The sequence below is a fragment of the Cucurbita maxima genome, unplaced genomic scaffold (assembly GCF_002738345.1).
Source record: "Cucurbita maxima cultivar Rimu unplaced genomic scaffold, Cmax_1.0 Cma_Scf00028, whole genome shotgun sequence".
In the NCBI taxonomy this organism is placed as follows: domain Eukaryota; kingdom Viridiplantae; phylum Streptophyta; class Magnoliopsida; order Cucurbitales; family Cucurbitaceae; genus Cucurbita; species Cucurbita maxima.
In genome coordinates, this window is record NW_019272044.1 from 327,753 (window position 1) to 353,476 (window position 25,724).

The 25,724-nt window shown below is 37.4% G+C and overlaps 1 protein-coding gene and 1 pseudogene across 1 annotated transcript; both read left to right on the forward strand.

Moving 5' to 3' along the window:
- Window positions 1-2,276: 2,276 nt before the first annotated feature.
- Window positions 2,277-6,033, forward strand: LOC111500165 (annotated as a pseudogene).
- Window positions 6,034-23,497: 17,464 nt separating this feature from the next.
- On the forward strand, window positions 23,498-25,185 carry LOC111465026 (glucan endo-1,3-beta-glucosidase 12-like). Its single transcript, XM_023109279.1, has 2 exons — window positions 23,498-24,854; window positions 24,939-25,185. Exons 1-2 carry the CDS (start codon window positions 23,501-23,503, stop codon window positions 24,971-24,973), a joined length of 1,389 nt encoding a protein of 462 aa, XP_022965047.1. The 5' UTR covers window positions 23,498-23,500; the 3' UTR covers window positions 24,974-25,185.
- The last annotated feature ends 539 nt before the right edge of the window (window positions 25,186-25,724 follow it).

Here is a 25,724-nt window from a genome sequence, read left to right on the forward strand (position 1 = left end):
GATCACATCATCATATCATCACATCCTCTTTTAACGTCTTCACATCATCACATCATCATTTAACTTCATCACGTCATCATATAACTTCATCACATCATCATATAACATCATCACATAATCATTTAATGTCATCACGTCATCATAAGACATGATGACATCATCATATAACTATATCATCATATAACATCATCGCATCAACATATAACATAAAGCATAAATGACACGTGCAAGGGCCACTAGACACGTGTCATCATACATAAGACAAATCTTTCGACTGAGCCAATAGTAAGGCCACTTACATGGTTGGCCTTAGCCAAAGTTTTATCAAGCTCCGAATTTGCTTGCTTTCTTCCTTCGAATTTGTTCTCACTTATGTCGAGGCTTCACCTATTTTGAATATAAACTTAACTGCCTCAATAAAAAATCAAATTCTATGTTTTCATTGTTACTAAATTGTGTAGGGTAGTAAAAAATAAATTTAAAAAGTAGGTCAATATTATTTCTTCTTTAACCCTACCGTCCAAATATTATTTGTTATAATATTCTAAATTGTGTTTCAATATTATTGTTTCTTTAACCCTACCATTTAAAATCAGTTTGACAGCCTTCCTATACTTTTCCTTTTCTTTCTCTCTATTTTTTTTTTTATTTTATTTTGTTCAAAGTTACTTTTGACCATTTTCCTTGGATTCTTCTAGATATAAAAGAAAATAAGATCTAACTAACCTACTTTGACAAATTCTTCAATGGACAAGACATCCCTCCACTTCTCAAATATGTAGGTCATTTTTGTTTCCTAGACTTTGGTTTGTTGTGGTATTTTAGGAGTCATGTTGTTTTGATTTTAAGAGTCATGTTTTGGCACGAAGAAATTATTTGTTGGTGGTTTGTTGATGTATTTTAGGAGAGAAATTGTGAGAGATTTAAGGATAGGTGAAACTAGTATTTAAGGAGCAATTTTGTTGTTTTGTTTTGGCATGAAGGAATTACTTTGTTTTAGCATAAAAAAATTACTTGTTGATTAAATGAATTACTTGTTGATTTGTTTTAGGAGTCATTGTACTCATAGGTATTTTAGGAGCATTTTGTTTTGGTTAGTTTGTTACTTTGTTTTGGCAAGAAAAAATTACTTGTTTATGAGAAATGAATTACTTATTTGTATGTTGAGGTATTTTAGGACAGAAGTTTGACATTTTTAAAAAGAGGTGGACTTTAATATTGAAGAAGGAATTACTAAAGAAGTTTGAAAAGATTTTAGGAGTCATTTTGATGGAGTAGGACTGAGGTGGTATAGGAGTTATTTTCCTGAAGTTTAAGAGACATTTTATTGAGGTATTTTAGGATAGAAGTTATTTTGTCAAGGTATTTTAGGAATTCGATGTGCTTGTGCATACATAATATGCACCTCTAATTCTCATCTTAACATCTCTTGTGACACAACCCTAATCTCATCTCTTTGTTACGTTTAGTAACACGCTCGTTAGATATTTATATTAATATCATTTTTATACTCTTAGGGTTGTGTCCTAAGTCCCTCTATCAACCTGATGCAATATGACACTTAGCATAATCTAACATGCTTAATATGGAAACAACAACATAAAAAGATAAACGCCATGTAAACACGTCATACTCATCATAATGCCATTAAGTGCATCAAACATGTCAAGTACGTCATACATTGTAATGTAGCTCCCGTACATCATACATCATAGTTTATACATCATAACTCATACATCATCATACAACTAGCGTACGATATCATACGATACAACTCATACATCCTAAACATAAATATCGCATGCATCATCGTATGTCATCTCAAACGATCATAAATTGTAACTAATACAATTTCTCGTACAATTTCTAGTCTATCTTATAGTAAGGTCACTTACTTGATTAGCTTAAGTCAATTTATCCTTAATAAAAGTTCGATTTTGTTCTTTGAAATCCATGTCAACCTATCTGAGCTCATCAAATCAATTTTAAATTCAAACTTTTGCCAAACTATTTTGCTAAATTTTACAATAGTTCATGTATTAGACTTCAGGCCGACATTAAATATTTTAAATTATTAAAGTCTTGTAATTTGTAATTTTTTTTTATATTGGTTTATGTATACATTTCTCTCTCTATATAACTTACTTTTATCCTATTTTTCTTTTTGTTTATTCATGTCATAAATTAATATGGATAAAAATTTGTATCCCTCTCGAAGGAATTCCATTTAATAAAGTTATAGTTAAATTGAGTCCCTCTAAATACTTCTTAAAATTATGAAAGTTTCGACTTTTCAGTACCATAAACAAAAATTATTATATTTTGTGCCGTCTTATATTGTTTACTTGGGATCACATCCACCTAGGTTGAATCCTTCTATTATTGATCTCCAACTTGCAACAGAAGCTCACTATAGTCTACTTGGATCCGTGTTAGGAAGGTGAAGTTTTTAGTTTCAAATCATGTGTGCAGATTTGTTGAACTCTCACTCTTCATTTACTCTCTTATGTTTCTATTTCTAAGTACACTAATAAAGCAGCTAAAGAAGCAATCATTTATCAAACACTAGAAATATCAATGGCTTTGCAGCTGTTCTTGATCGGAAAGTTGCAGAAGATGTAGCAAGTAAAATAACCTATCACTTTCTATGGCTATGGCTATCATGATTTTCTTCCTCATACTCTGTTTGTTCCTATTTCATTCGGTATGATAATGAAGGTGTTTTTGTCCTTTTCTTTTTTTAGAGCATCTTGATGTGGTATCCGTGTATGAAAACAAAGGACTAAAACTGCACTCCACACGATCATGGAACTTTCTTGGAGTTGAGAATGATGATGAATTCCTTCAAACTCACTTTGGAACATTTCAAGATTTGGTAAATCTACAATCTTTGGCAACCTTGATACAGGTCGAACCTGTTTCCCTCTTATAAGTTCTTTGACATTCGACCGCTTTTGTAATAATTTGGGTACCTACAGGTGTTTGGCCAGAATTAAAGAGCTTTAGGGATGAAGGATATAGACCTATTCCAACAAGATGGAGGGAAGTTGTGAAGGTGGCTTCAACTTTGGTTGCCACAGGTTCTTAACATCAAATCTCTTATGGTTACTTTGCCACTATTTAATTCACACTTTCGTTTGTCTAATATGTTAAAGCATAATTAAACACTTTTATTAGCATAATAGATACACATAGGACAATAATGGTTCAAAGTGATTATTAATCTAATATTTGTTAGATGCATATGTTATAAGTGTTAACGATACTAAATAAACACGTGAATGCATACATTTTTAGAACAAAATTATATCAATTTTTTTTTTTTTGGGTTAAATTACAAGTATAGTTCCTAAACTTTCACATTTATATTTAAGATATCTTTAAAATTTAAAAAGTATCTAATAAGTATTTGAATTTAACTTTTTGTGTCTAATTTTTTTTTAAAATGTGTGTGTAATATGATTGAAACATTCACTTTTGTGTCTAATAGGTGTTAGACATATGCAAATATTTAAAAACTAATTGATCTATTACATATAAAATTAAATTTTATCCCTAATTGAACTCCGAACATTCAATTTATTTTTTAGTAGATTTGTGAACTTTTTAAATAAACATCAAACGGATCCATAATTTAGTAGACATAAAAATTAAAATTTCAAGATTTAATTATGTTTAAACACTTATTTCATATATTAAAAAAAAACAAACAAAAAAATCAAAACTAAACTTATGGTTTAACCTATGTTTTTAGGCGTGCATAAATACATGGACTTTTGAATTTTTTTCTTATATAAAAATGTTAATAGATATGTCCATGTTGTATTCGTCTTCTAGCTTGTAGCTTGTCATTGTATCAAATGCTTGTATAAGTAGACGTAAAATTAAAGATTTTAAATGCAGGAAGCTGATTGAAGCACGGTATTTCAACAAAGGATATACATCTATCATGGGACCACTCAACTTAAGCTATGAAACAGCAAGGGACGAAAATGGGCATGGAACATATACCTTATCCATAACTGGAGGCAATTTCGTTCAAGGAGTAAGCATTTTCGAGAATGGTTATGGTACTGCAAAAGGGGGCTCCCCTAAAGCTCCTGTTGCTGCCTATAGAGGATGTTGGCCTCCAATGAGAGGCGGTGAGTGTTTTATGGCCGATATTCTAGCTAGCTTTGAAGCTACCATTAGTGATGGAGTCGACATTCTGTCAGTTTCACTTGGTGGAGATGCTGAAGAATTTTCTGATGATCTAATCGCTATAGGGTCCTTCCATACAATGAAGAACGACATCACTGTTTTTGTTCTGCTAGAAATTTAAGACCATTTGAAGGTCGTGTCTCAAATGTCACACCATGGATGATAACTGTGGGAGCTAGCACAATTGACCGGTTTTTTACCACTTACGTGAAGTTGGAAGACAAGAAGCACTTCAAGGTACTCTATTCGACACTTGTTATATAGTTTAAACATAGTACATTGCATTTGGAATATAAAATTGTATCATATACGTGTCTCTATATTGATTAAGTTTATAGTTTTGTACCACGTTTATGTCGTTTTCAATGATGTTTCATTGTCAATACCAGGGTGAAAGTCTTTCTAATAAAACATTACCAGTTGAGAAGTTCTATCCATTGATACGTGCTTTAGATGCAAAATCCAGATGTTACTGACATCGATGTGTGAGTATATTTTTATTTAAATTATCCAAAACACGAAGTGGGGATGGACTTTTGGCTGATGCACACTTGCTTCCTGCTTCACATGTAAGCTATACCAATGGTGACTCAGTCTACCAATACATCCAATCTACTAAGTAATTACTCCATCTTATTCCATCAACTTTAACGTTTATTCACCAACTCTTTTAAATTTAGAAGATTAAGAATTTATTAGATGTATTTTTTAATATTAAAAATTTATTAGACTTAAAAGTTGTAACTTATACGTCACGTCTTGTGGTTGAATCAAAATTCAAATGGCTTATGTGACTCTGTGAGAACTGAGTTGGGAACCAAACCAGCATCAATTATGACTTCGTTCTCGTCAAGAGGACCCAACCTAATTGAGCCCTTATTACTAAAGGTTGGTTAAAATGTGTGTTGAGTAATTTTATAGTAAAAAGTTAAATGTGTCAATGGAATATTTTCAGCCTGATATAACAGCACCAAGTGTAAATATATTAGCGGCTTTCTTTGAAAAAACATCAATAACTGGTTTACCTTATGATAAAGGTTTGGTTCTATTTAATGTATTGTCGGGCACTTCCATATCATGTCCCTATATTTCTGGCATAATCGGCCTTCTCAGAACCCTTTATCCAAAATAGAGTCGAGCAGCTATAAGATTTGCAATCATGACCTGTACCACAGGTCCATTATTCAAAATTCTTCGGTCATTTTAAAGGTTCCCGCACTAGTAATTTGTCAAGTGTATTTTTAACCATAAATATAAGATATATTGTTTAGTTAAACTAGTAATTTGTCAAGTTTATTTTTAACCATAAATAGTAAGATATATGGTTTATGGGATTTTCATTTTGACTTAAATCTTCCAAACTAATAGTTTTGTTTGGCAGTGGAAACCAACGCCAACGACTTAAATCCTATACTAAGCTCAAAAAAAGGAGAAAGCAAACCCATTGGCATATGGTGCAGGCCATGTCGAACCAAACAAAGCAGCAAATTCTGGTCTTGTTTACGATCTCTCCACCCAAGATTACTTGAATTTTCAACGTGCTCATGGCTACAATAAAAAACAAATGAAACTATTCTCCAATGATATTTCATTTGTTGGCTCAAAGTCATTCAAAATATCAGATTTAAATTACCCATCAATCTCGATGAATAATTTAAAATTAGAGATAGTAGAGATCAAAGGAAGAATAAAAATATGGGAAGTATAGACAAGTATATTGCTCAAGTTGAAGCACTACTCGGAGTTTCGATTTCAGTAGACCCAAATACTTTGAAGTTTACTAAAACAAGTGAAGAGAAGGATTTCAAAGTTGTGGAGAAGTGTGTCAAATAATCAAACCGAAGAATATGTGTTTGGAAAACTTGTGTAGCAGTCCAATTTTTGTGACATTAGAGATGTAGTAAAAGAAGCCCATGAGTTGGGTTTAGCTTGTTTTAGCTCAAGCATTTGAAATTTTATTTTCTATTCACAGTACTTCTATGCAATGAGCCATGAAAAATGTGTAAGGGGTGAGTTTTGACTCACCACGAGAGAAAGCCCTAACAAATTTCCTAAACTTTCTTAAAAACTGCTAATAATTATGCTAAATAAATCATTAACTATTTTTCAAAATTTTCTCGATTCAACTCCTATTAACAATTCTCTTAAATAGATCACTAATCATTTTCCAAAACTTGCTAGGTAGTTAATAACTATTTTGACTAAGTCAAGTTTATTGATTCAGTCTTCCTATAAGTTTTACTTTTGCTGAGATTCTTCACGTCCAGTAACTCGTGCATGTCTACGCTCCAATTCTTCACTTCCAGTAACTCCTGCATGTCTACGCTCGAGATTCTTCACTTCCAGTAACTCCTGAATGTCTACAAATTTTACCTTTGTTAGGGTCTTAGTGAGAATATTTGCACGTTACTCTATAGTGTCGACGTTACTTGGTCCCTTGTCAATTCCGTCTTCTTCATAAGAAATTTTAATTCGGTAACATGCAATTTCTTAAGCTTCTCTCTGTTGCATAGGAACTTCATCATGTTGTAAGATACTCCACCATCTTTCAACCATGTTATTATTGGGTTCTTACTTCATTTTAGATTTGACTCTAGGCTTCTTTGATTGAGATAATAAGTTTGATAAAACACAATGACTTGTAGGTTGCTTTTTACTAACTGAAGTGGCCTTTGATTTCTTCTTAACTCTTTATTGGTTTCTTCATAGCTCTGTTCTTTGGTTCCTTCTTCTCCCGACTCACTGATTTCTTCTTTTCCTTCTGTCAATCCTAATGGAAGCTTCTGGAAGATGTTGATGGCCTTTTATTAGTATATTATACAAACAGTTTTGAAACCGTTTTATCTTCTTCAACAAGGCTTCTGTCCTTTAACTAAGGCTAATAATATTTCTCTTTAAATTTGGGATGTTATATACCTTGGTTAATATATGCTAATTGGTATTCTTACCATAGAACAAGATGAATCATTTGACTTAGATCGATACAATTGTTGGTTTTGACCTAGGATCGAAATATACCAAAGCAAATAAATGAAGCACAAAGAAACAACTTGAGAGGAGAGTTTCTTGGACTAAGAACCATATGCACTATGCTTTTTAATTCTTTTTAACAGAGCATAAATCTCACATGTATGAGAAAACACTAACAAATTTTCTAAATTTTCTCTTCTAGTTAAAACAGCTAATAGTTCTTCTAAAAAACTATTTGAAATAATTGGACAACTAATAACAATTCTTTTATTAAGAACTCATGGAGAGATCTAAGGTAAGTGATGGCTATACAGGAACCAGGCCTATACAAAAAGTAAATAATAAATTATGAGGTTTTATGACATAGATCCCAACCATCTTCTACTTGCATTATAGCTGGTGAGACATGTGTTCTAGAGCATACTATGCACCCAACATATTAACCATAAGAAGATGAGATATGTCTTGTAATACTAAAGATTCTATATAACTCTTAAACACTTGAGCCTAAAGAGTATTTTTAATATAAATAAAAACGATTGTCATCAAATAGCCATCTTGGTCACTACCACAATACTTTCGCTCAAATCATTCTCAATACACTGATCTTTCAACATTTCTTTAATATCAATTTGTACATTAATATTATCATAACAAAGAGTGACAAAGAGTGACAATTAATATATCAATTTGTACATTAATATTGTCATGACTTGAAATTTGAAGCTTCGAAAACTAAGTCAAAAACAATACAATAAAATTTTACGCGATGGAACTCGCATTAAAACCAACGTAAGAACATGCATTAAAACCAAAGTAAGAACATTTACAAGGGCAAATGTACGAGATTGTTTACAAAGTAAGGAACGATTACGAGATATACAAGAGTTCTAAAGTATGACATCCTTTAACATATGACACACTAGATTTCCTTGGTCGACACTCTTTGTGACTGCAGAGCTCCCGAGTACCTCTCGCCTCAACCAATAACATGAGTTACTACTTGTAGGCTCTCATCATATCCGTGACCTAGTAGGTTTCCACGAACTTTTCTCTAGGCTCTAGGTGTGCAACCTTTGCTTCTCTCGGACTTAGGTAACTATCTTAGCCTACGTAGCGATTACTCCAAGGCTGAGATGCTAACTCATAAAACTTTCTCTCTGGTGGAGACATCGAGGTATGTGCTTGATGGTGCTAATATAACTCATGCGGAAACAATTTGGATTTTAGGCACTCTAAGTACATCAATTATAGTAAATTAGCTAGCATGTTTATAAGCATTAAAACTCAAGGACTTTGAGTACGAACCTTTTGTAGTTCAAATTCTTTTTTCCTCACGAACCGGTTTCGAACCACCACTAATGTCTTTCCTACTATTCTCCGGCCTTAGAACGGAATTGTGGAATCTGGTGAGTGACTAAACTTGGAAGGGATTTAGTATATGTGAAGAGAGAGTTTGTGAGGGATTTTCTCAAAGTTTTTCCAAGAAACTTTACATGTACCTTGATCACTCTATTTATAGTCATATTTGCATCTTCATGCAAATTTGAAATACCAAATTTTGACATTCAAAATTCCACTCACTCAAATTTATGGAATTATGTAGCAAACATGCAAGTGTGAGTTAACCAAATTTTGACACTCACAATTCCACACAAATTTGTGGGATTATGGGCAAACATGCAAGTTTGGTTAAACTATATATTGACACTCAATAATCCACTAACTCAAACATGGATTTTTCATTGAGTGAATCCTCTATTTTAATTCAACAATTAATTTAAATAATTAATTTCAAATCTAAATAATATTAAATGATTAATTAAACAACTTAATTAACATTTAACATTAAATAAAATGTCAATCCCAATCAATTCCGGCACATATTGATTATGAATCCCTATTCATAATTAAAATATTTAAATCTTATTTAAATATCTTCAATTCTCTCTTTTTGTTTAATTAATTAAAAAAATTTAGTTAAATATATCGTATATATTTAGCGCATATTCCCTAATTTGAATTCGAATATTTCGAACTCACTTGTCACACTGTTTTAAGGTTTAGTTCGATATGTGCTACCAGGGGGGTCTAATGGACTTATAGATCATGGACTACAATGATCCGAGATTAACCCGCTAAACTCATTAACCTTGTTAACCAACATTCGTTAACTACTAGGACACTCCACTATAGCCTAGTAGTTGCACTCCCCTCACTATAGATATATTTCTGTCTATTTGATATAACCATGATTAGTTGCACTCCCCTCACTATAGATATATTTCTGTCTATTTGATATAACCATGATTAGTAAGTCAATCCTTCACAGGTTATTTGTAACTAGAGTTGGGTCAATTTACCATTTTTACCCCTAAAGTTACTTCTTGTTCCTTAAGTCACATTGATCTTCTAATGAAAAATTGGTTTGTGGTCCAACCACCAAACTGAATCCCTCTCGGGCAAATGAGAGGGTGAGACCCCTTAAGGGAATAACCTCTCTACTATCCCTAAAAGCGGGTAGGAGTGAATTCTATCTTGCACCTTATGTCCCCAGCTATTCACCTAGTCTTACCACTGAAATGGGAAGCTTATTGGCCCGAGAGTGATTCGGTTTGGTGGTTGGACCACAAACCAATTTTTCATTAGAGGATCAGTGGGCCGCATCTATAGTGTCCCCAAAATAAGGTACTCAGTCTTATCCCTGTACTATAGATCATTTTGACTATATACTTGAAGTTGATCCACTCTTATGTCTCTACATATAGTTCAAGTAATCATATTATAGCTAGAGTATTCTTAGTTTATTGGATTTAGATGAATGATCATAAAATTCAATTTATTCAATAACAATCTTTAACTGAATTCAATAATAACTTTATTGAAAATAGAATATGTTTTTGTTTACCAACTATGAATTTTAGAACATAAAACTCAACATGTGCTGGCCTGCTCTAATCATCCTTGGGAGGTTAGCTGGTAAACCCTACCTATGAGACCAACATGTCACCCAAGGTTGGTGGAGCGACCCCTCTGTGCTTTCCAGCAACTACGGCTACCTACGCAATCATATGTCCTCTCTTAGGATTGATCTACTGTGTAAGGTAGTCCAACTAACCTATCTGTCACACAACCCTAACCAGTCAACCCCTAACTTAACGGTATTGGTACTGGTATGGAGGCAAGTGGAAGTCAGTTTGACACCATACCTACTACAATCAGCTTGAACACTACCTTAGTTGTTCTAGTTTATCGTTGCAATTCTCTAGGTTACTAGGGTGGCTTGATGGCTTTGACGTGGACTCTCCTCTCCAGGTTTCTCTGTTTTGGCTGCTTGAGTCTTGCTTGGTTTGAGAGCACTAAGGTCTATACTTGTTGATTGCCACTTATTTCTATTAAGACATTCATGCACTTGAAAATAATGTACAATAAGACATGCAATTCAACAAAATATGCTCAACGGGGGGATAACATCCATCAAACAACCCAAGCAAAGATCACAAGTTTTCATCATCGTTTTAACATATTTACGAACATATTAGTAGTAAACAATCCATAACAATAATTAAGGAGAAGTTCTTAAACTCCTACAATATGTGTGACCAATCTCGTGCTTATCTGATCTTTCTAGGCTCTAATCATATTGAATCTATTCACCTAGGATAAGATTTACTACCATGCATGCATTTCCAAGCGATCCCTACAAGTCTTACTTGCCGAGAATCTGTATGGTTACTTACTTTGTTGACGTGTGTCGTCCTGAATACCATTTCTCCCAAATGAGGTGTCCAAAAATTTTGAATTTCTTTTGATGGAACCTAATTCACATTAAGATAAAGTTAGTATCAAATCGAGATTAAAAAAAAAAAAAGTTATACGAAGGCTCAATTGCAACATACGCTTTAGAGAGGAGTCTTTCGTGCATGCAAATTGTCACAATTGAACTCTTGCGGCAATGGGACCGATTGTTCAACACTTGTTCTAGCTTGATGAATAAATCAATTGTGTGAAAAACAAACTTTCTGGTAATTTTGATGTATGGTCGAGCCTCACGTCACATTTGGCAGAAAATGTTTTATGAAACTTGAGCAAGAAATTGTGTTAAAAATAATTTGAGAGAAATCAATGTTATAAGCTAAAAGTGAATAAGCAATAACCATAACATTGATAACATATAACCTGGGTGGAAAGAGTTGACAATTAGTTACATCCCCTTGTAGTATATTTTGGGTCATTTTAGCCACCGCAAGTGTAGACATGATTTTGGTAAATGGTCATATGCCTCCTGACAGGAATAGTAAAGACCTAACTATACATGAAAACAAGTAAAATGAGTTTAGAATGAACATACGATCATGGAAAACATGCCTTAGACAAGTATGACAAGGATATCCGACATGCGGCTGTAGGCAAGACGTCTTGGACAAGCATGACTGTTGCATCCTTTTTCACTTAATTGGTTGACATTTCTGTCAATTAACTCTTCACGAACCAAGCAATGTTGGATGAGGCTGATTTTAGGTCTCTCGATGGGCTTCCAGCTGATCTTGCATTGAGGAGTATCTTCCAATCTACCAAGAACTATTAAAAATCACTTCTCAATTCGTCAACTCTTTGTGTTTTCTCTATTTAAGTCTCTCCTAAATTCTTCTTGGTGGAGTTTTTTTTCGTTGCATGAGGTAATACCACCTCCTTGTGCTTGTAGTCATCTTGGTCAGGATAGTAACATTTCAAGTTACTGACATGAAGAATAGGGGGCAATTAGTCCGCATCTAACGGGAGCAATTATATCCTATATGATGTATTTCCGACCTTTAGAATGACTTCGACTAGTCCATAGTATTTTTGCAGCAATAGTTGATTCTTATTACTTTGAAATCAAAGTTGATCTGACCTCAACTTGATTAAAACTATGTCTCCATTTTGGAATTGTCGTGGCCCACACTTTCGACTGACCCTTCTCTTCATCTATTCAGATAGTCTTTATGAGTAAACACGAGTTACTTTGTAGGGTTGTCTTCGTTTCCCTCCTTTGATGGAGATGTTGTCTTGGGGTCTCCCTTGCATTTGGGTGATCATTGACAATAATCTTTACCGTTCTAATGAACCTGACTTTCAACAAGTCATGTTGCTGTTTGTTGAACTTAGCTAGCTTTGGTTGAGTCATATGACACACATCTGTTGCAGGCAATCTTGCTCCTGAATAGATTCAATAACATGATTTATTTGTCAAGGTGGGATTAAATCCTTTGTTTGACATTCTACCCTTGTGTCACGGTGTTCCTCTAGTGACTGCAAGGGTTTGTTGGAGTTAGCTCACTCGAGCTCACTACTTCAACTACGAAATGGTGACGAGCATGGGTTCAACATGGATATCCTTTCTTAACTATAGTATCAACATAATATTCACCACTTTTGGTTGACGGGTATTAGTTTGAATGATGGTGAGTGATATGAACCAAAAGACATCAATCATTCAATATACTTCAATGAAGATGTGAAGAAAAGGTTGTCAAAATTATCAAAAGATGTTTCAATTCATGCCACATTGAAGAAGAATGAAGTTTGATTGTTATAAATTTTGGGTGGGTTACAATTTAGAGTTATTGTATTTCATTTATGTATTTTAAGACTTTATTTACTATAGGTTACAATTACATAATGGTTAATTATGGTCATTAGGTATGAATGTTACAACTCTTGGAATGACTTTAGTAGTTTCATTTTGAGGCTATATAAAGCCATGTATGTTGTATGTGTAAGAGACTTGAAAAATATAGTTAAAAGAAACATTTGTGCTCTTCTTTAGCCAATGGCTAAGTTTCTTTGCAATTCTATGTAGTTTAGGTTGCATGTAGAATCATTCAAGCTCGACATGATCAATCTTGCTTGTGGAGTGATTCAAATCTCATGGAAGTGTTCTTGCCTTGAGATATTTGATCAACAAGAATCATTCAAGCTAGACATGATCGATCTTGCTTGTGGAGTGATTCGAATCTCAAACAATGTTCTTGCCTTGAGATATTTGATCAACAAGAATCATTCAAGCTAGACATGATCGATCTTGCTTGTGGAGTGATTCGAATCTCAAACAATGTTCTTGCCTTGAGATATTCGATCAACAAGGTAATTCGAATCTTACTTCCCTTGTAGTGGTTCCTTTTCTTATCATTTGGTATCAGAGTTTAAGGCTCAAGATCGGATATATGTTTCCTTTGCATTTCTTTTCAATTTGTTTTTATCTTTTTAGTTTTTAATCGACCCAAAATAAAAAATAAAAAAAATCAATTATGGGCTCTACTAGAAAATTTGAGAGGTGAGAATGAGAGATTCATTTGTGTAAATGAGTGCAAACAGAGTGGCCTAAAATTCCTTGAGTGTATACACGTGAGAGAGTGTTGTGAGGTCCTTTGTATTTCCATAACTTATTTTTTGCAGCAAAGTTTCACAAATAGATTCGAGGACGAATCCTCTTGAAGAAGTGGAGAATGATATGAACCAAAAGACATCAATCATACAATATACTTCAATGAAGATGTGAAGAAAAGGTTGTCAAAATTATCAAAAGATGTTTCAATTCATGCCACATTGAAGAAGAATGAAGTTTGATTGTTATAAATTTTGGGTGGGTTACAATTTAGAGTTATTGTATTTCATTTATGTATTTTAAGACTTTATTTACTATAGGTTACAATTACATAATGGTTAATTATGGTCATTAGGTATGAATGTTACAACTCGGAATGACTTTAGTAGTTTCATTTTGAGGCTATATAAAGCCATGTATGTTGTATGTGTAAGAGACTTGAAAAATATAGTAAAAAGAAGCATTTGTGCTCTTCTTTAGTCAATGGCTAAGTTTCTTTGCAATTCTATGTAGTTTAGGTTGCATGTAGAATCATTCAAGCTCGGCATGATCAATCTTGCTTGTGGAGTGATTCGAATCTCATGGAAGTGTTCTTGCCTTGAGATATTTGATCAACAAGATTCATTCAAGCTCGACATGATCGATCTTGCTTGTGGAGTGATTCGAATCTCAAACAATGTTCTTGCCTTGAGATATTCGATCAACAAGGTAATCCGAATCTTACTCCCCTTGTAGTGGTTCCTTTTCTTATCAGTGAGGGTTTAACATGCATTCCCCTCCTCTACCTTTAAGTCTGTCACCTCCCTTGCCTTTCGAACAGTTGGGTCAATAATATACATAACCCCCACTTATGGAAGCCTAGTTTCGTCTTTTGTTTTGGGATTGATTGTTGCTAAGGTCAAATAGTCGTTCCATAGTAGCATAAGCCATGGAAAGGTCTTTGACCCTTTCTCTAGTCACATAGCGCAGGATGCGCTTGACAGCCACAAGATGCTCCTCCCGAGGTGCTTCCATGAATCTACTCACGTATCCAACTGAGTAAGAAAGGTCAGGGCATGTGTTTACCAGATAGCGGAGGCAACTGACAATGCTGCAATAATTGGTGGCGTTGACTGTCGTCGTAGTGCCGGCTTTCCTTAGCTGGAGCCGGGCCTCCATTGGCGTCCTTGTTGGGTTACTATCCACAAGTCCAGTTGTGTCCAGCAGCTTCTTCGCAAACGCACTTTGGCAAATGGTGATGCCGGTAGAACTCTGTTGCACTTCGATGCCGAGGTAGTAGCTGAGCACACTGAGATCGCTCATCTTGAAGTTCTTTGACATCTCCTTCTTGAACCTTCCGTGACATCTCCCTCTTGAACCTTCTGAGGACCTCCATGTTGCCTCTAGTGATTATGAGGTCGTCGACATACACTCCCATGATCAGTCACTGCTTGTCGTGGCCATGCGTGTTCATGCCATGATTAGAGGCACAACACTTGAACTTCAGCGACAGTAGGGTATTATCGAGCTTCACGTTCTAGGCTCGTGGTGCTTGTCGAAGCCCATAGAGTGCCTTATACAGGCGCAATACCTTGTCAGGATTTTTGTTGTCCAGGAAGCCCGGTGGTTGTCGAACATAGACGGTCTTCTTCAGTTATCCGTTCAGGAACGCGGATTTCACGTCCATGTGGTGAACCTCCCAGGAATGATGTATCATGATTGCCAGCAATAGGTCGATAGATTCCAGCCTTGTCACCGATGTGAATACCTCCTCGAAATTCACTCCTTGCTTCTGGACGTAGCTCTTCGCCACCAGACAGGCCTTGTGTTTCACAACTTCTCTCTTTTCGTTGCGCTTCAGTTTGAAGACCCATTTGAGCTCTAGGCTCGATGTCCCAGCAACATATCCTCCAGACTCCATGTCTGGTTCTCGGTGATGGATGTCATCTCCTCCTACATTGCCTTTAGCCAGCACAGGTTCTTTTCTGCTTCAGCGAAGGTGTTCGCTTCATCTGCGCTGATGGCATGCAGTTCAGCCACCTCTTGTTCGAGTTCGTGCGCCGCCAGTCCAGGTGGTTCACCTCCTCCCACTAGGTCGTCCATCCTCCAGTACCTGGCCACTAGATCATCATCGTGATCGACATCCAGCGTCGAATCTACAGTCCGTGGTGTTGTGAACTTCACTGGTTTAGGGAGTGCAGCTACTGGCAGCGGTAAAGGTTCCTGATGTTGGGCTTCTCCTTCTTCTGGCTCAGTAACGAGGTACTCCACCGTGAATTGATTTGGGTTGTGGTCTGCCTCGATCATGTCGTTCCACTGCCAGAATGTGCTTTCGTCGAAGATGACGTCGCGAGACACATGAGCTTGCCCCCACGCAGGATCATAGAGTCTGTACGCCTTGCTCCCGGGTTCATAGCCAATGAAGACGACTTTCAGCCCCTAGGGATCGAGCTTGGCAAGGTGTGGACGCGCTACCTTCATGTATGCGACGCAGCCGATCACTCGGAGATGATGTACCACTGGCTTTTTGTTGTACCAAGCCTTGTGTGGCGTCTTCCCATCGAGGCTTCGCGTTTGAGAATGATTGAGGAAGTAGACTGTCGTCATTACCACCTCTCCCCAAAATCTCCCAGGCATCCTGGTCGTCATTAGCAATGACCTCGCTATCCCAACGATGGTCTGATTTTGGTGCTCCACCACTTCGTTCTGTTGAGGGAAGTAGGGCGCCGTTAGGTGCCGTTGTATGCCGAACTCATTGCAGTACTTACCAAAACTTGTCGAGGTGAATGCACTTAACCGCCTCTGCCGCCTCACTTTTCGCTTGCAGCAGGATCAGCCACATGAAGCGGCTTTTGTCATCGACCAGCAGGAGGAAGAGGGTCTTACCGCCTGGGTCGTCGGCTTGATGGACCCGCAGATATCGCCATGCACGAGCTCCAATGGCTCACCGGCGCGGTAGGATGCCTGCGACGAAAAGGAGATGCGTCTCTGTTTGTCAATGAGGCACCCGTCGCACAGCTTGTTCATGCCTTTGATTGCCGGCAAACCGTGCACCATCTCTTCCTTGTGTAATTTTTGTAGAGCAAGAAAGTTTAAGTGCCCGTACCTTGCATGCCACCTCCAAGATACCTCTTCGGTCTTGGCCGAGAGGTTGACAGGTTGCTCTTTCTCCAACTCCAGGATGTAAAGACGGTTTGTCGTTCGTCAAACTTATGTGAGCAGCCCGCACTCGATAGAAATGAAGCAGCCAGCCTCATCGAGTTGACCCAGGCTCACAAGGTTAGCCTTGAGCCTCGGGATGGAAATAGACGCCAGTCAGCTTGTGGTGCTCGCCTCTCCCTTGCTGATATACAGGATGGTGACGCCAGTCAATTTCACCGTCTCGCGAATTCCCGAGTCGAGCTCGAAGAATGTAGATCTAGCCCCGGTTATATGGATTGTTGCCCCTATGTCAAGGACCCATCGTCGGTGCTCATGCTGCTCGTCCCTCTTGCCGATCTGAGCGAACACTCGCTCCTCCTTCAGTTGAATTGAGGCTCCCCAGCTGGAGCTCTTCCTCGAGTTTGACGCTCACCAGAGGAACAATTACGCTGTCATCAATTACCTCGTCGATTACCTCCAACTCCGTGGATTTGGAAGGAGCTCTTCCTTGGGTTTGACGCTCACCAGAGGAACAGTTACGCCGTCATCAATTACCTCGTCGATTACCTCCAACTCCGTGGATTTAGAATCGAAATTGGGGACGTCGGATAAGACCGATGCACTTACCATAAAGAGAGCTGGCTCATCCTCCTCGAATTGAGCCACATGGGCCTTCTCAGGCTTCTCCTAGTTCCTGAGCTTGCTCCAGCAATTCTTGCTAAGGTGACCTCTTTTCCCACAGTTCGAGCATTGGATCGGCCTGCTCGATGTTACAAAGTCTTCAAGTCACCTTTTCCACCATTAGGTCGTTCACGTCAAGCAATGTCTCGATTGAAATTGCGACTTGATCAAGTCTTCAAGTCACCTCTTCCACCGTTAGGACGTTCACGTCAAGCAATGTCTCGATTGAAATCGCGACTTGATCGAGTCTTCGAGTCACCTCTTCCATCGTTAGGTCATTCACGTCAAGCAATGTCATGTCTCGATTGAAATCGTGACTTGATCGAGTCTTCGAGTCACCTCTTCCACCGTTAGGTCGTTCACGTCAAGCAATGTCGTGTCTCGATTGAAATCGCGATTTGATCGAGTCTTCGAGTCACCTCTTCCACCGTTAGGTCATTCACGTCAAGCAATGTGATGTCTCGATTGAAATCGCGACTTGATCGAGTCTTCGAGTCACCTCTTCCATCGTTAGGTCGTTCACGTCAAGCAATGTCTCGATTGAAATCGCGACTTGATGAGTCTTCGAGTCACCTCTTCCACTGTGATGTGTGTACTTTCGCACTTTGCATTTTCTTCTACTTCAAACCTGAGACCTATGTGTTGTTAGGTCAACGCTCTAACCACATGAGCTATTCAACTTGACTGTTGATAAAGTTGGCTCCTCCGCAATGATATACAACCGATGGCTTAAACCAAACTCTGATACCACTTGTTAACTTCTGGCAATTAAGCGGAAAACGTCTACGAGTAAAAACCAGAAGGAAATCTTCCTCGAATAAAAAAATAATGAAAGAAGAGAGAATATATTTGATTAAAACCCGATGATTTTTATTTAATTCAGTTTAACATATTTAAATAACAAACCTATCCTAAATTTAGCAGTAGTGGGCACAACTTGCACCCTTGGCCAAAATAGCCAGAAAAAATTACGCTATTCCCTTAAACTTGTGACCATTAATTCAGATTTTTCAAAAATTAAAAACAACTCACGAAATGTAAGGAAACCATAGCCTTTATCTAACATACTCAACAACATTGTCATATTACATTAATACGCAGCCTAGCCCCTTTTTGGATGTGTCACTATATATTATGTAGCCCGCCGAGCTTTTTGGAATTGTGAGCACTAGGGCGGACACTAAACTTTGCTTTAAATCCTGAAAACTCGCCTCATAGGAAAAGTTGCATGAAAAAGATACACAATTTTTTGTCAGTTAGGTGAGAGGCAAGGCTATCCTAGAGAAGTTTTGGACAAACCTTTGACAGTAAGCTGCCAATCCCAAGAAACTTCGTACCTCTATGACCGTAGTTGGGCATTCCCATTTCGTGATGGCTTCTATCTTAGTGGGATCTACTAAAATTCAGGCTTCAGACACCACATGTCCTAAGAATGAAACTTGTTGTAGCCAAAATTCACATTTGAAAAATTTGGTATACAATTTATTCGTTCTTAAGATAGTTAGGGTTTTTCGAAAGTGTTCTTGGTGTTCTTAGTCCGTTTTTTAGTATATTAGGATATCATCTATGAACACAATCACGAACGTGTCTAAGCACTCCTTGAATACTCGATTCATTAATTCCATGAACATTGCTGGACTTTTAGTGAGGCCAAAGGACATTACTACAAACTCGTAGTGGCCATATTTGGTTCGACATGCTATTTTCAGTATATCTATGTCTTTAATCTTAATTTGATGGTATCCTGATTTATTTTGGAAAATATTGTTGCTTCTCATAGTTGGTCAAATAGGTTCTCGATGTGTGGTAATGGGTATTTGTTCTTTATCGTTCTCTTATTTAGTTCTCTGTAATCAATGCACAGATGCATCGAACCGTTTTTCTTTTTAACAAACAACACTGGTGCACCCTAAGGGGATACGCTAGGTTGAATGAAACTTTTATCTAATAAGTCTTGTAGTTTTAATTTAAGTTCTTTTTTAAGGGAATAAACTCTTCATCCACGTAGAGGAAGCATTAGGAACCGTTTTGATTTTTATTAAGAATTAAAATAAAGCAATAAATAGAAGAATAATAACTCTACCTAGCTAGAAACCCTAGCTTGCAAGACTTCTCGGAGTATTCCAACCATGCAGAAGTTCTTCAACATTCCACAAAATCTTCCTTGCTATGACTCGAACACAAGGTTAAGGCTTGTAGGAGCCTCTTGAAAGAAAATCCCAAAGGAATTGGAGAAGAAGAAAGAGTTTTGAGAATTCTCTAGAGATGTAATTTCATTCTCTAGAGAAAGTGGGAGAGATTGATGTGTGTTTTGGCTCAACCCAAGGATATATTTACACATTTAATATATTAAGATATAATACCTTATATAAATCATATTTAGGTATTATAAGATATCCTAATATATATTTAATTAATTTGAATCTCATTCAAATTTTAAATATATTTTTATTTAATGTATCAAAATACATTAATTGATTTAATATTTAATTGTATCAAATACAATAATTATATTTTTCCTTTAATATATCTAATATATTAAATATTAATTTTAACCCTTCAAATTAATATATTTTTCTCCACTTATATTTAACATATCTAATATATTAAATATTAATTTGAATTTTTCAAATTAAATATATTTTCTCTCTTTATTTAATATATCTAATATATTAAATATTAATTTGACATTTCAAATTAAATTCATTTTCTCCTTTATATTTAATATATCTAATATATTAAATATCAATTTCAATACTTCAAATTTTCTTTCAAATAAATTGAACCTTTCAGCCACGTTACTATGAGCTAGCAAGGGGACCTTATGAACCTATAGATTATAAGCTCCAAATCCAATCATAAACCAAGTCCCTCTCGGCCAATGAGAGGGTGGGGCCCATTGTTCAAGTCTGAAATCAGTACTTGAGAAAAAAAACTCATCTACTTTCCTTATATGGAAATGAGTGAATTTCATCTCATGATATTATGTTCCCAATTTCATGTTTGTTCAAGTTTCCAAGTAGGCATATTGAATCGGCTAAAAAAGCCATTATCACCCATGTAAATTAAAGGACAAACCCTCACAGGCAGGAGTTCATAACTCACTCAGGATTAAGATCGAGTCGCATATGATCAATATTAATTTTCTCAATTAACAGATTTATAAAGAGAGATTAAATATTTCTTGGTCCAGTCTAATCAAACTCATTATATAGGATACCCTCATTTACATGTATCCACATGAATGATTTGGATCAAATCATCTGTAACGATTACAAAGTGGGTCGTATCAATAGTGTTACTAGGATAAGCCACCTATCCTTATCCATATACTATAGACTCTTTAGGTTATTAGTTGAACACGATCCTCTTGTTTGTCAACCACATACTGTTCAAGATTACATTAATAACCTTAGATTTTCAAACCATGGGTAAGAATTAAATTACAAATAAAATAATATAAATTATTGTTAAAAACTACATAATTAATTACAAGGCTTTAGGGCATAAATCCCAACACTTTTAATTTTGGTGGGGCCATGCGGTATGGGTACCGAATTCATTGTTTTCTCTTTTCCTTTTGTGTCTACCACACAGGCTAGAATCACACACTCCCCTTTTTGTACTAGGCTTGTGGCTTTCATCATATTATTTTTGGGTGGTGACTGTGCAACTTCCTTTAAATTTAAAGGTAAGTCTCTTTGGAGGTGTGAATACTACTCCTTTCTTATGGAAATCTATACTAGCAAAGTTTTCGACTAGCCAGTCCATTCCTAGTATGACGTTGAAATCTGTCATATTTACTACTTTTAGGTCTACTTTGATTGTTCGTCCATCTACTACTACTTGTCCGTCTTTTACTCTATTTTCAGTAACTTGGTCTACCTCCGCTGGGGTACAACCGACAACACATGCAATAAGGGTTCAACTATGAACCCTGCTTGACTAACAAAAAGCAAGGAAACAAAAGAATGGGTTGAACCCGAATCAAACAACGTTAATGCAAAGTGTCCTAGTATGGAAAGCGTACCTGTCACCACGGTGCCAGACGTTCCCACATCCTTATTGGTAGTTGCATATGCCTTGGTCTATGCGCGGGTTTGCATGGTGGGTTCTAGAATAATCGGGCCTCTAGGGGGTTCCTTGGGTTTCCCATGACCCTTATAGGGCAGATTTTAGTTAGGTGACATGCACGACTTCACCTATAACATACACTAGAGCCTGCCTTACATCTGCCGTAATGTTGCTTCCCACATTCGAGACATAGGGGTTTCCCACATTCGAGACGTCGGGGTTTTTCTTGTTTCGATCCTGGGGTTCGGTCTATTGGGGGCGGGGCAGGTCGCCTGTCATGATATCGAGGTCTCTGAGGTGGCGGTTTGAATTCTGCCAGTCTGGCCTCGATGGGGCATTTCTTTCCTACGACGACTATTGACTCTGGGTTTTTCTCTTCCTGAGGTTCCTCCAAGACCTTGGTCGTCCTCAACACCTCTTCGACATGCGGCGGGCTTTCAGGTTCAATCCCAACACAAATTTCTTCGTCTCCTTTTCCTCAATGTCTACTAGTGACGGTATGTCATACTGATCTACAATGCATTCTCCTTGAGTCAAGTAATTGAATTCTTTTTGTTTCTTGATGCGAGTTTCCTTCGAATAGTAATGTTTCAGGAAGGCTTCCTTAAATGTATTTCACGTTGTGATCCCCTCTCCTGGCATTGATTCAAAGGTCGTTTCCATAGTTGTTATCCACATCTGAGCCGCTGTAGGATTTTTCTTTGAACCTATGAATGGACGTGGGTCATACCGTTTGAAGTCCCGTAAATTGTTCGCCCCTCTGTCCGGTTGTGGATTGTTTGCCTGGAATGATTCCCACATTAATTGTATAGTGGATCCAATCCAGAGCTGTTGATGCTACTCGAGGTGGTGCAACTTGTGGTGGAGGTGCGTTTTCTGGAGGGAGTGCAGCTTGTGGGGGAGGAACAACTTCTAGAGGAAGTACAGGTTGTAGTAGGGGTTCCCTTGGTGGTAGTTTGAGTGCATAGGGTCCAGTGCTTTTCTCCGTCCTTTTTTCATCCTATGCTAAGTGTACCTGACAGCGACGAGGCATCGACGATTGGATCATGGAACATGTGAAGCCTACGTCATAAGCTAGTCTACAAGATCTATAACCTAGAGCTCTAATACCAACGGTAACGACTCTACCTCACTGCTAGCAAATATTGTCATTTTTAAGCTTTCCTTCAGACTTCCTAGTTTTTAAAACTGTTAGGTAATGAAAGGTTTCCACACGCTTAGAAAGGTTATTTCCTTCTCCTTTCCAACCAATGTGGTTTCTCACATTGAATGTATCAATAATATAGAACTAATATGAACGAGAATTTATAATGGATAACTAAATAGCAAATATAACAAGAATTTAGGGTTTAAAGAATATGAAAATAATTGGAATTTTCTTCAAAATTTTCATATTTATCAATTAAGTAATTTATATAATGTAGATTGTTGATACATTAGCACAATTAATCAAGTATAGATTTATATTTATCATTGTTTGACTTATATGATACTCATATTTATTATTATTATTATAACTTATTGGTTTTGCAAGTATACCTAATATTAACAACATACAACTTATTAGCAAAAGTAATAATTGAATGCACACGAAAGTATGAAGGAAAAAATGTGAAAGACAAAGAGGGATGAAAATGTAATTATTTAGGAAAAAAAAAAAAAAACAGGGAAAGACGATGGATGAGGAACAGTTGAAAGTTGGTGATCAATCAAGAAAATCCAAACCGTCGGATGCAAGCAATGGAGACAAATAAACGGCTACATGACAGTGAGACTAATAATTACGTACAGTTCATATTTATTTTTCCTTCTTATTTCCGCCCCTCAACCAATGATAGAGTGAGACCCGGAAACGGTCAAGTGGGTGGCCGTTTTTTGTGGTTGTGCCCAAAATTTAAAAAATGATTAAAAGTTGAAGAAGAAAAAAAGGTTTAATTTATATATTTACACGTGGCATCATAATGGGGCCCACCACTTCTCACCTGTCGCCCTGTCCTCACAAGAGTGGTTGGTCGTCTTCCCACTTTCCCTTGTTTCTCTATAAAAATCAGCATTTACAGACCTTTTCCTTTACCTAACCAATACGCCATGGCCTTCTTCTCTTCTTCCTTCTACCTCCTCCTCCTTCTCTCTTCCATAGCTCTCTCCGAAGCCGCCGGATGGGTTGGAGTTAACTACGGTCGAATCGCCGACGACCTCCCTTCGCCGGACAAAGTGGTTAAGCTTCTCAAAGACCAAGGAATCGACCGAATCAAGCTCTACGACACCGACTCCGCCGTCCTCACCGCCCTCGCCAACTCCAATATCTCCGTCGTTGTTGCACTTCCCAACGAGCTTCTATCCTCCGCCGCCGCCGATTCTTCCTTCACTGACAGCTGGGTCCAATCCAGCATCTCCCACTTCTATCCCTCCACCAAAATCGACGCCATCGCCGTCGGCAACGAGGTCTTCGTCGACCCAAACAACACCACCAAATTCCTCGTCCCCGCCATGAAAAACGTCTACACCTCCCTCCAAAAATACAACCTTCATAGCTCCATTAAAATCTCATCCCCCATTGCCCTAACCGCCCTCGCTTCCTCCTTCCCGACATCCTCCGGTTCCTTCAAACAAGACCTCATCGAGCCAGTCATCAAACCCATGCTCGCCTTCCTCCGCCAGACCCAATCCTATCTTATGGTTAACGCCTACCCCTTCTTCGCCTACGCCTCTAACTCCGACAAGATCTCTCTTGACTACGCACTGTTTCAGGACAACCCTGGAGTTGTCGACTCCGGTAATGGGCTGAAATACTCCAGTCTTTTCGAGGCTCAAATCGACGCCGTTTTTGCCGCCATGTCGGCTCTTAAATACGACGACGTTAAGGTGGTGGTTACGGAAACTGGGTGGCCGTCCAAAGGGGATGAGAAGGATGTGGGAGCAAGTGAGGAGAATGCGGCGTCGTATAACGGCAATTTAGTGAAGAGAGTTCTGACGGGGAGTGGGACCCCTTTGAGACCTAATGACCCACTCAACGTCTTCCTCTTCGCTTTATTCAATGAGAATCAGAAACCGGGCCCCACTTCTGAGAGGAATTACGGGTTGTTTTACCCGAACCAGCAACGCGTTTATGACATTCCTCTCACACGCGCCGACGTGGAGAGTGAAGCTCCAACGATGGTGAATGGTGGTAGCAAGGCTCAAGTGCCGTCGTCGAAAGGGCAGACGTGGTGTGTGGCCAATGGGAAGACAGCGGCGGAGAGGCTACAAGCTGGGTTGGATTATGCGTGTGGAGAAGGAGGCGCTGATTGCCGTCCGATTCAACCGGGTTCCACGTGTTACAATCCGAACTCAGTGGAGGCGCACGCTTCGTACGCTTTCAATAGCTATTACCAGAAGATGGGTCGTGCATCTGGCACGTGTGAGTTTGGAGGTGCTGCTTACGTCGTCAGTCAACCTCCACGTATGTATCTCTATTAAAATTTATTTGAAGAAATTAAAATTTGATTTTAAATAATAATAAAATAATGTGGTTTAAATGGTGCAGAGTACGGAAAATGCGAGTTTCCGACAGGGAACTGAGTTGGGGCAGCTGCGGAAAGTGGTCGAAATCATCATCATCATCATCATCAGCATTTTAATTTCATTTAGTGAGATAGAACTGACTTTTTATTTGATGTTATTTTTTTTTTTTTTTAAATTTAGAATTATAATATATTGTTTTGTATGTAATACTTGAATATTTAATATTGAAGTTATTATAGCTGTTGGACTCTGCTTCCAACCCTTCTCTCTTGTCTGGATGCAACAATTAACTAATTCCTCCTAGAAAACTAAATAAATAAATATAATAAAACGATAATGCTTTTTTCGGTGTGAAATTTTGTATTTTCGTTCGACAAAACGGCCGAAAGTAGGGCTAAAGGGAACCGCCTTTTCCGCCCCCTTCCTATGTTGCCTCATTATTTATTATTATTATTTATTATCTTGCTAAATTAATGGGAGTTTACCTCATCTTGAATAATGAAAATTGAAAAATTGCTTCATTTCATAGTTTGGTTGTCTAATAAAGGGCGTGAACATCGACTTGCAAGTGTTCATACCATTCGAGAACTCGATCAAATCGAACTAACAGGTTCATATTTTTTAGTCGAATCAACTCGAAAATAAGGCTACAACTCTACTGTACTCTACTCTACTCTCAAAATTATTATAAAAAATTTGGATCATGTTGTTGACTTTATCCGACATAAAATTTCTAGAACGCAATCATTATCCACTCCTGCTTTTGTTTTTCCATAAATTAAAACATAATGGCACCCCATGTAAAGTC

Coding starts and splice junctions, on each gene's coding strand:
- LOC111465026 (XM_023109279.1), top strand. CDS start 23,501: ATGGCCTTCTTCTCTTCTTCCTTCTACCTCCTCCTCCTTCTCTCTTCC. Junction 24,855..24,938: donor CGTCGTCAGTCAACCTCCAC/GTATGTATCTCT, acceptor TAAATGGTGCAG/AGTACGGAAAATGCGAGTTT.